This window comes from Contarinia nasturtii, unplaced genomic scaffold, assembly GCF_009176525.2.
Source record: "Contarinia nasturtii isolate CC-2019 unplaced genomic scaffold, AAFC_CNas_1.1 Cnas_scaffold_1037, whole genome shotgun sequence".
Taxonomy (NCBI): Eukaryota; Metazoa; Arthropoda; class Insecta; order Diptera; family Cecidomyiidae; genus Contarinia; species Contarinia nasturtii.
Window position 1 is genome coordinate 712,814 of NW_022198383.1, and position 12,298 is coordinate 725,111.

Below are 12,298 nucleotides of genomic sequence, written 5' to 3' on the forward strand. Positions count from 1 at the left end.
TATAAATATTATTTGATTCGGTCGTTGTGTGTCTGCTGAAAGGAAACCCTTCCTTGTTGTTCCTTTTTTTTCACTTCATCAAAACAAAAATCGTGCGTGGAGACGAAAAAATAATACGGATTTTCGTCGAAAAAGAGTAGTAACGCGTGTTTGTGATGGTATGTTGTTGATTCCGTTTCCTCTTCTCGTCATCTTCAGTGCTTTGTTTGCGGTTATTCGAATCGACGAAGCGAAAGCGAGAGACGAAGACGGTGGAAAAAAACCCAGCCGCTTTCATTAAATTTGTAGGCCAAAACGGTATTACAAAAGACACAAGTCAAACACACTTCCTTGTTACCTAATCTCTTTTTTCATCAGCCAAGCAGAGAATGTGTCATTTGTAGAAGGCTTGTGCGTTAAATCGACATTTTCTTTTTGTGTGATTCGATTGCCATGAGCCATATTTTATGCAGGTTATTGGGTTTTCTCCGAAGATGGAAAATTAAATAGTCGTTGATTCGCTCGTGCGCCACCAAATTTTCGTGATCGAAAAAAAGGGTACAAAATGCATTTCGGGTTGGGGTGGTGTGTGTCAATCTGTTTTTCTCTCATGTTTTTTTTGTCGGTCGACATTAAAATCCCTCCTTTGATAATTCACTCAAATTGCCGTTTTTGGATTGTTATTCGATTTATGACAGGATGATTATATTTACTTTTTCACTTCCCAAATTTTACACGTGCCCAATCATTAATCGTAGACTACCGTTAAAAAAAAATCCCCGAACAGTCGATCAATCAGAGTGTTTTGTGCGTCGCGCAGTAAAATTCCATGCAATCGTCGATAAGGCTGATGGCGCGAATTGAATTTGATTATCCATATTTTTTTCTGTCGTCACGGCCATTTAATAAACAATGAATTATATTATTGCCGCTGAATGCTGCCATTCTATATGCACACAAATATACATAGTATCAAGTAATAACAATCAATCATACGGCAAATTCATCAACTGTCAAAAAGAATGCGATGTTTATTTGTATACAAGACAGATAAATTGATCGGTCGGTTTCGCAATGAGCATTCACTTTGGGTTTCTTCATAACCGTCCATCCTGCCGTATGTTTTGAATTTCTCACTTTTTTATGGTTCCTGTGAAGTGTGTTTACAATGTGCATTGAAAAACAAAAGTTGCGTAATTGTTACTTTTTTTTATGGAAAAAAAGAAATAACGGCGATTTTACAACCGAAGAGTAAATTATACAGCATGTTGAGAGTTTTTGTGGCTTTTCGTTGAAACATTCATTTTTAAAACAAATGGTATGCAAAATATAAGGAAGAACACTGTATCTAACCTTGAACACTCAAAAGCCATAAAAGTGTTGTGTGTCGACGTGTCATAAAAGGAATTGTTAAACAGAAAATAAGCATTTGAAGTAGATAAATTTGTGTGACCAAGCATCTAAACGAAAAAGAAACAGAAAACCAGGTAAAAAAATTTTTTGACCTGACAGTACACTCACATTTTTAGCGTGTCGTCGCCGCCGACGTCATCGACAAACGAATATCGTATGCAAAGCAAAATCGACCAACAAATACAAACATCCACTTTGCAGCCGGCAAACAAATGATTCGAATAGAAAAACGACCGAAAGAAAACCGAAAAATAACAGAGAATTTACATAAAAAAGGACAAAACGAAGTGAACACACACGTACGCACACACACATAAGCGTACAAAGAAACATTTTAAAAGGAAACATATGCGTTTTCTTCGCATTATTTGCATGCAAACACACACACTCGCACACATTTTCCCGTATTTTTTTTCCTCGGTTCATTGTCTACATTTGTACAATCCATTGAAGCATGAAATTTCTATTTTGAATATGTATGATACGGATAATAATGTGTGGGCAGCATGCGAAAAGAGAAGAGAATGCTTAAGAGCATTTGCACAAACAACCCAAATGTTCATTTGAATTCATCAAATGTCCATGATTTTGGACAAAAAGTGAGTGTGTGTGTGAGAGAGAGACTTTTAATGCGTACGGTGCGGTGCATTGTCCATGCACGCATTATTTTCTCTCATTCCCTTTTTGCATGCCGAACTGTGCATATTTCGTTTCGATACATCCTGCTTGTTGCTTGCTGTTTATCTATTGTTTTGCACAACGTTCTGTCTATTTTTGGAGTTTGAACGACAAAAATGCCCATTGTCCAAAGGGATGATTAATTTTTTTTTTCTGGATATTTACAGAAGAAGAAAAAAGAAACTGTACTTACACTTATGAGTTTCAAAATGCATTCAAATGAAAGAAAATGCATATGACTGGTGCAGCTGCCTGCAGTGAAATCCAATACAATGTGCTTTTTTCTGGGATGCATCAGCAAGACAAATAGCTTTGCGCAAACATTATTTCAAATGTATTTTTTTTTGTTCCTTCGAAAGAAGAAAAATCACTGCAAATGAAACCTGCTCAAAATCCATAAAAATTGTGATCTAGAAATAAAATGTTGACCAGGTAAAAAGTGAAAATGGAACAAACACATGGTCATTGGATGACAATCAAGGTGGCTGAAAATGTGAATCTCATCGACAAATACAATTGTCACTCCATGCCGTCATTCGACTGAATTAATCGTCCTATTCATCAAAAAGTGCAATTTTTTTCGAACGCATCAAATTCTTAAACAATCAACATTCATATCAATTTTCAATATCGACGAATGAACGTGGGAGTAAATTTTGAGACAACGATAAAATTTCAACCCAACTGCCATATCTTTCATACCGATCGCATAAATACCTGCTTGAATATTCATCGAAATAACTTGTGAACAGAAATATTCATTGAATAAATCACCTTTCAACTTGTTTTTTTCGAGTTTAGACTTTCCATTCAAATTGTCGATCCCCTTGCACAAAAATGCGTACACTGAAACCGCACCCGATTACCTTTTTGCATTTGAAATTACAATGGTCACGATGTATATGCATGCATAAATGGCGTCAACAAAGTGTGACGTATTGAGATCGACGCACATATACGACATGTACTCAATAAATTCAAATGGAAAATTTACATTACAAACATTATTGTAATATATGGCTGGGGTATGGGATGAGCGACAAAAAAGAGCACATCATCGACACCCCTCTCTGCATAATAAGGTCTCTCATTCGGTCGTAATATACGTTCAATGGGTATTTTGAGCCTCTGTCGGTTTTTTATGCATGCTATTTCCCTTTGTGCTACAGGTGGACGTGTACAATAAAATAGAGCGAAAAAAAGGAAGGTGACTTAAAGCCACTTTAGGTCAATTTTATTTAAATTTATATTTCATTTAAGTGGAAAATCGCAATAAATTCTCGACAAAATGCCAAGGGGAACTGTTTTTTTTTTATGTAAAGCAAATTGTTTAGCATTTCATTTTCATCGTTGAATTGTGATTATGAATGTTGATTTCAAGTGACTCTACAACATCGATAAGTGTTTAAACGGAGCACAAATTGAAAAGTGATTGGGTAAAGGGTTGAATAATTTTTGAATTTTTTTTTTTTGTTGTTGAATGGGACAAAGTACGGATTAGTCAAAAACCAATTTGGAATTTGTCACAAAAATGTGTGCTTTGGCAAATAGAGTGGCCGGATTGTTGTTTGGGTTCATCGTTGAGTGTCTTTATGTGTATTGGTCGAATGAATACTTCATTTTAAGCCTATCGCTTCGACACAAACATCTTTTCGACCATATTGTTCACATATATCGAGTGTGTGCATCGCAAACAAATCAGCCATCATACACATCATAAAATCCATATGCCCGAAACATGTGCCAAACGGGGTGAACACACACACACACACGCATGAAAATACCGTTTTCGAATCAATTTGATAGAAAATAGATTTTGTGAATAAATGTGCGCTCGTTATGTATGCGGTGTGCAAGTCAATCAAGTGAAAATTTCAAAACCAAACCAGAATCTAATAAAATCATGCGCGCATACACACAACATAATTGAATATCATTTCAACAAACTATTATTCACAATTTATATACACAAACACCCAAAAAAACCATTACAGAGACATTTTTTGCAATAAACATAAACAGATTTCGTGATTTTGTATTGGTACGGTGCGTATCTATCAAAATCACAAGGGAAAATTGACCACTCAATGTTCAGTGCTGCAGACAACATGATAAGCCAAAATCATTCAATCGGAAGATTGAATATATCGACTGCAGGCAATATGGAACCGCCATTGTTGCCCAAAGCATTTGCCATATCATCGTCAGCCAGATAGTAGTCACAAACAGAATATGGTAACATGTAAATGGCGTTTTTCTACTCTATGTATGCAATATTTGTACAAGGAAAATGTTAAATTAATTTAAATGCCTTTGTGGTCAATTTACAACAATGAATGGTGATTTTTGCATTTTTTTTCATGTTTTTACATGCAGTTCGGAACTGAATTTGTGAAGCTTATTTAAAAGAGAAGAGACAAAAAATCGATGGAAATAGTTGAAAGAATAATAAAACTGAAAAACACCGAAGGAAAAACTAAAAAAAACCAATACATCTGTCCGCTTGCAAACTTGAAATTCCTTACTCCAGTTTCGTTTCTGCGAACTTGTAAAAAACTCATTTTTGTGGTCGACGAATATTCGATGCGTTCGAACTCAAATGCAGTTAAGTTCATTATGCTTGACATTGTGTCTGTCTTTGTTGAGCTTCTGTTTGATTTGCGAAGACGGACGAATAAAATGGGCATTGGGCATCATTAATGTTCTCACGTTTTCGTTCATTGTTTTGTCGAGTGCATCGGCAAAGATCAAATCGGAGCACCGATTCAAATCACTTAATCAAAAGCGAAGAATTTATTGGCAATGATTTGCATAAAGTCCATATCAAAATCAGTGCTTCTTTGCATGGGCCATCGTCCATGCGAAACGTATCGGATACGTGCAGCAGCAGCAACAACAACAACAAAAAAGAATCATATAATATAAAAATTTATATTCGAAAGAGAGTGTGTGTATTGTGCAACTTCATCGAAGGATGAAGATGAGGACGGGGATGGCGCAAATACAATGAAATTTACATTTTTACGTAAATCAAACATTTGTGACCGAATGGTAAGGAATGCATAGCGAGAATCTCGGTGTTCAACATGCAAAACTCGATGGACGAACGACTGAAGAGGAGAAAAAAATGAATAATTGAAGCACGTATTGAATTATTGAGGCTGAGGAGAGCACAAAAACAAACGGAAAATCAGTAGAATTTTTATATGAATGTTCAACACGCAGATGATGACCATTTCCAAGTGGCACACGAGCACACAAAAATGCAAAGAAAAAAGTCCAGCAGCAATAAACCCACAATACGTGTATCATTCTCGCCTGGACACAAAACTCACTCACAAATCGGAAATCATTTATTTTACATACTCGACAGATTTTTTTTATTCTTCTCTTTTTGAAAACGTATATGCATATTATTTTTGGTCTGCCGAACCAAATCTGCTCGGTCCGATTGTGGCATCATCATCGGTGTGCCGATTTAAATAAATATTATGCATGAGAGACGCACAGAAAAATCTCATTCGATATTCCATACTCCTTTTTCATCGAAAATGGCATTTTTCTTATTTCCGAATCGATCGAAAAACCAAACGGAGTGATGTGGATGGATCAAATATTATGCAGTTCACAAAATGCATTGTGAATATAAATTGTTCACATATCAAATCTGAATATTATGATTTTGTTTGTTGATTCTTTAAACCCACTTCCATTTTGCGGTTGACCAAAGAGTATTTTTCCCTTTATTTCACGTTTTGCTTTGGCTTCCGAGCGGTTCATTTGTTTGTATTCGTTCTTTGCATTTATTTGTTTTTTATTAATAAAAAAAATGTGATTTTTCTTTCTCCTTTCAGATGATGCAGACAGTAACGATTCATGTTGCCCGCGTGTTAAATCGGAATCACCAGAACTTTGCCATGATGAGCGACCCACAAATCTTCATTTGGTAAGTTTGACCTTTATCACATTTACGACAAATCAAAAAATGATTTTGTTTGAACACAATTCGTGATAATTCGATAAAAAGTCAAAAGTCAAAATAGAACGTATATTTTATAATCGTCACAAAGAGTGTCATTCATTAGACCGAAAAGTCAGTTATTAAAAGAAGCATATGTTCGTTCAATTTGTACAAATCCCGCATCGACCAGTTTTTTTTTCGGCGACTCAAATAAATCAGTTAACCATAACCTATTTAACGAACTTTTTTTTACAATCGATCCCTATTACAAACCGATCAAACAATAAACTTTAAAAAAAGAGGAAAAAATTGTGTCAGCCATTAACGGCGACGAATGGAATTTTTAAATTTGTGATCGAATTGCGTCGCGATAAATTGAACGGGAATGGTACGAAGAGTGGAAATTGTGCAAAATCTCAGCAACGGGTGGTAGTTCGTTTACCAGCGACTTGCACCACGACATACGAATACACAATGGAGAAGTGCAGTATATGCGTCGAGGGAGATTAAGAGTAAGCACATCAAACTCATTGGCGATGCATTATCGAATGAACGCAGCAAATCAATGCATCGATAATGCAATGTGTGTGTGTATGCGCGAGAGAAAGAGAGTAAACAAAAACAACATGTCGCATCAAGTAACAACTGCATAGATCCCATTTGAACGCGGCAAACCTCATTCAAAATGCATCTAACTGCACTTCGATTATGTAACAAACGGCTGTGTGACTTTTTCGATTTGATTTTAAAATCGATAAATAGATTTTCAATTTTGTTTTTTGCTTGCTTGATTTGCACAAATGGTAGACATCAACATAGACTATTTTACTATGCACAAATGGCAAAAATGTAAAACTCCCAATTCAATGCATCGTTGAGACGAGACTGCACGTACGATATGTAGCATTTGCTTATGTAAAATAGGGGTTAATGTGGTAAGTCGGATGCTTTTCTGACTGCAGCAAAGGATGAGAAGAAGGGTTGGCCTTAACTGCCATTTGATGCAGTGTAACTGTAGTACATAAACCTAAACGATGAAAACTGCCGATTAATTTATGCGACCTTCTCTAGCCGTCATACACACACACACATAATAAAAAAGGGGAAAACCTCTAAATGATTTTTATTATCGCATTTTTTCTATTTTAAATAAAATACGTTCAAGGATGAATAAAATGCCGGAGGCGCGTGTCACTTATTAGTTAAATAAATAAAACGCACATAAATTCATATTAACATCGATGGCAAACGCACATCGAACGAACAAATCGACGGGATTCGAGGAGAGAAGAGAGAAAAAAAGAAATAAAAATGGAATTTAAGACAATTTGTTTGCAATTCCGGAGCGTATAATCGGAATTCGAGTCGGATATTTAACTTATCTTTGCAATTATAATGGGCTGAATCCTATATTTATGATTTAAATTAGTTCGCATAGAAAATATGGCGACATTTTTACATTCGCCATTGCTTTAAACAATGACTTTTTTGATCTTTTTTTGTTTTGTTGAACTTTATGGCTTTTTCGAATTAAATCGAAAGAAAGAGTTACAATTTTAACGTATTTTTTTTTTCAATTGTAGATTACCGACCAATCGAGAAACACACCATCGCCACCTCCAATTCCAGCAACAAATATGGCATCTGCATTAGCCGCATTACAAAGCCAATTGCAATTGAGCCCGTTGTTAATGCCAAATCATATGGGTCTCGGCAACATGGCCGGTATGTCACCGCAAGAATTGACCGCACTCACACAAGCATTCCAACAAATGCAACAAGTTTCGTTGCAACAACAACTACAAAGCTATATGGAACTGTTGCATACCAGTAGCTTGGGCCAACAGAAAAATGCAAACGCTGCAAATGCACAAGTTCAAGCTGCCGCACAATTTTTCCAGGTTTGTATTACGAATAATGTCTGTTTTTTTCTACATTTTTTTCGTTTCATTGTCGACATTTTCATTTTCGTACTTGAATTTTTAATCAAATTTTTAATTAAAATTCATGTTGAATTTCAGGTGGCACAAGCAGCTCAGCAATTGCAAGCATTACAAAAGCAACAACAAATAAAAAACCAAGCATCAGCTGCAATGTCAAATTCTCCGGTGCAAAGTCCGTCGGGTAGTCCCGGCATTCCAACGCCGACATCAATTTTAGTGGGAAACAATCAGACGACACCGCCCAATATGAATGCAAATCTAAATGTCGGTGGCATTTTGACACCGTCAACGCCTGGCTCTGGAACGCATACACCACAAATGCAAAAACATTCGGCAATGCCACGTGCATTAGAACCGTCACCAGAAGAGCCAGCCGATTTAGAAGAATTAGAACAATTTGCAAAGACATTCAAGCAACGTCGAATCAAATTGGGTTTCACACAAGGCGATGTTGGCCTGGCCATGGGCAAACTATACGGAAATGATTTTTCACAAACAACCATATCAAGGTTTGAAGCTCTAAACCTAAGCTTTAAAAATATGTGCAAACTTAAGCCATTGCTGCAAAAATGGCTTGAAGATGCCGATAACAGCATTTCCAATCCGGGCGGGTAAGCGAAGAAGAGTTTTTTTTGTGTTTTTTTTTTTTCACAAAAACATCCATTTTTATCGATGATTTTTTTTTCGGTTTTTATTTAGCAGCATATTTGGTGCAAGTACACTAAGTAATCCGTTGACAACACCCGAAACGATTGGCCGGCGACGCAAGAAGCGTACATCAATTGAAACATCGGTGCGCGGTGCATTGGAAAAGGAATTCCATGCAAATCCAAAGCCAACAAGTGAAGAAATAGCCAGATTAGCCGATCGATTGTATATGGAAAAGGAGGTAGTTCGTGTGTGGTTTTGTAATCGTCGCCAAAAAGAAAAACGAATCAATCCACCGGGTTCAGAGAGTCCAACTGGTGCTGGCAGTGTGAGTGGCAATCTATCATGGTTGCCGGCTCTATCGCCCAATTTGCAACAACATTATTCGCAAATCTCCAGCCTCAAATCAGAATGACCAGCTTAAATTCGATGAACGACACGAATATTAAAACAGACACGCGCCAAAAAAAATAGCAAAACGAACTGAAAACTTTCACTAGGAAATCAATACACATCACACAGACACACAAAAATACAAGATGAAAATTCATACGAAACACATTTTTTCCAGTCATATCGCGAACGGGAAAATTAAATAAGAATTTATTCAATGCGTTCAATGGTTTTTTTTTTGTTTTCATAAATTAAAAAGTTCGAATCAAGAAAAAGAAAACAAACTTATAAATTTAAATGGTATTCGAAAAGACAAGTAGCACAATAGCAGCAACCAACATTTATACAAAGTTCCTAAAACAAATGTTTTTTGTTTTTAATTATCTCAAACACAAAACCGAATTGAAAAAAATAGAAAAATCGCCGAACGCTATTTTCAATCATCATTTACGCTTTTTCTTTTATTTTTCTCTGAACAACATAGGATTAGAACCGATGTAAAATTCCGTCGATGACATATGTCGAATATATCGCAATATGTCACAGTGCAATTCTGTTGATACCGGTACTAATATACATATAGATTGTCTTTCTTTATATTTTCTTTTTCATTTGCACTTCTCTTCATTTTATGAAACAATAAGTTCCTAATACAGTTTATAATACATTTTTATGGTTTTGTTCTCTTTTGTTTTAAAGGAAAACAAATTAGACAGTATAAGCTAAAATTATATGAACATAGCGAATTAAAAAGACACACATACACACACACGCCCCCTCCCAGCATATAGAAAACATTTATGGCAAATATATGAACATTTATGAGGAAATTTTTTTGGAGCAAAAGCCAAAACGAAGGCTATTATAGAACTATAATACTAGCAAAGACATAAAAAGAAGCAAATGTATATAAAATTAAGTAGACTAATTTAACTTTAAATGTCACTTGTGAAATGTAAAAAAAATGATTGATAAAGAATAATTAATAAGAAAAGAAAGACAGAAAAAAAATTGAAAAAAAATGATAACGAAGCTGTTACATTTAAATTTAGATGAAGTTAGAGCTATACACAGTTTAAAAAAATATCGACAATTGGCTGATGATAACGGTGAAAATCCACATACTAAATTTTTTTTCAGATCAATAAAGGATTATGCTTAAGTTAATTTGTCTTTTTTTCACAACAAAAAAAACAAGTAATTTTTTTTACTTTTTGAGAGAAATTGTGTGTATCAATTTATGATGAAAGCAAAAAGAACACACTGAATGAAAGATAGACAGATTGAATTATCTGCACACAGTAACAAGACAAAAAAACTACGCTCCTTCATTGATAAATATGTTGTTATGAAAGAAAAAAATATTTTTTTTCTGATTCTTTTTTATTTTTACCTGTATCATTCCAGAGATTTTATTCTCGACCTTCACCGCCCAGAATTATTTAAACAATAAACAATTTCATTAAACATAAAACTGGAAATAACTCGATGGAGGTTGAAAATAAACAGAAAATTCTTAATAAAATCACAGTCGCAAAAGCGCGCAAAAGAAATTTATCAATCGACGAGCATAGGTTATTTACGTTGTTATCTGTGTGTGGTGGATCGATTTTTGAGTTCCTAATTTGTGCAAAGTAACAAGAAATTTCGATACTCAAAAAATGCACATTATTTTTTTATTGGTGAAACAGGGCCGAATTTTGTTTTATTCACATCCCTTTTGAAATCTTACAAAAAAAAAATTCAAAGTCGACAATAAATAAATACAGTTTTTTTTAAATAACTCCAATTCAATAAACCTAATATAGCATAATGAAGTATTTATTTTGATATCAGCACACTAATTGCATAAAGCCATAGCCGAGTTTTTTTTTAAATCGAAATACAGATGGTCCATCAACAACATTTTTTGATTGACAACAGATGAGAATGTACGTCTTTAAAATGATTGATTAATTTCCATTTCGAATCGATTTGATGAAATGTCATACGACAAACAACATATCTAATAGCAAGTATTTACAATTTATTGCAAATGATTTGTGAACTGAATAACTGAAAAATGAAACACACAAAGACACACATACACATAGATTTAAAGTAAAACAGTCGTATACGTTCGAATAAAGCAAACAAACAAAAAATCACACATTCATCAATTGCTGAAAACAAATTTCATCGTTCAACAAAATTGTCGTAAAATTGCAATAACTGTTGATCATTTTGTGAATAAAACATTTGAATTTAGTGTTAATTTTTGTTTAATTTTACAGCAATTTAAAAAAAAAATGAAGATTTTTCGTCCAAAACAAGAGAAAAAAGATGCGACCAACGAAAGATAAAAAAAATCCGCCAAAAATTACATTCATATCATAAAGAGGTCATATTTGGCAAGAAAGTACGGCGAGAGCATAATAAATTAAGTATTAGAGCAAAATATAATGTAAAGAAATTGCAGCACATGAAGCGAGCAAATCAGAAAATGTATCTTTTCGTGTAATTTAATGACGGTGTAATTGTTCAGCATATGTATTTCAGTTTTAAAAAATGGGATGTTCACTAAATGCAAAATTAAATGTATAAAATTGAATATCGTCTGTAAAAAAAATTGTGAGGAGGGAAATTAAAATAAATTAAGAAAAACTTATCACGTATATTGAAACAGAAAAAAAAGAAGAATTATTATAAATTATGAAATAAGAGAAGTGGTGTAAACATGTTATATGAAATTTATTACTTAATTTAAAATATTTAAGCAACACACAAACACTACATGGCACATAAAAAAATCAGATGACACTTTAAAATAATATTTATTTGAACGCCAGCACAATGTATTCTAATGATCGTCGTGGTCATTTCTTTTAATTTCTTTCCATTTCTCTTGACCTACACCAACACAAGTACCATCGAAGTTTATTTACAAGCTACGGTGTTTGTGCTCGGTTTGTTTTGTCGGTTATTGACAAGTCAATTTATTGAACAACCGTAACAAATTATTTAAAAACAAATGTATCTAAAAACAAATCAATCCAACATTGTAAAGGGAAAATAAACAATTTAACTATCTTGTATATTCTTCATTCATTTAAAATAAATTGAATAAAATGCAAAATAAATAGAAATATCTGAAAAGAATGTATACAAATTGTTTATGGTTTTATTTTGGGGTTTTAACAGGTTATTTGTAGGGGTTTCATTTCATCAACTTGTTACCCCTGAAATCTATGACTACGGTCCCTTATCGAGAGGTGTTTAAAATTAGAATGGAAATATTTTTTTT

The 12,298-nt window shown here is 34.1% G+C and overlaps 1 protein-coding gene across 2 annotated transcripts in view; it reads left to right on the forward strand.

Annotated features, from left to right (window-relative positions):
• The window catches only part of LOC116343883 (POU domain protein 2-like), a 68,254-nt gene extending 58,077 nt beyond the window's left edge, over positions 1 to 10,177 (forward strand). The window contains exons 5-8 of one of the 2 annotated variants that reach the window (XM_031772182.1): positions 5,925 to 6,016; positions 7,615 to 7,932; positions 8,053 to 8,585; positions 8,674 to 10,177. In XM_031772182.1, coding sequence (XP_031628042.1) covers positions 5,925 to 6,016; positions 7,615 to 7,932; positions 8,053 to 8,585; positions 8,674 to 9,037 — 1,307 coding nt within the window. In that variant the 3' untranslated portion in view covers positions 9,038 to 10,177. The remainder of the gene's footprint in view (positions 1 to 5,924; positions 6,017 to 7,614; positions 7,933 to 8,052; positions 8,586 to 8,673) is intronic. The other variant, XM_031772183.1, reaches the window with a different exon arrangement.
• The last annotated feature ends 2,121 nt before the right edge of the window (positions 10,178 to 12,298 follow it).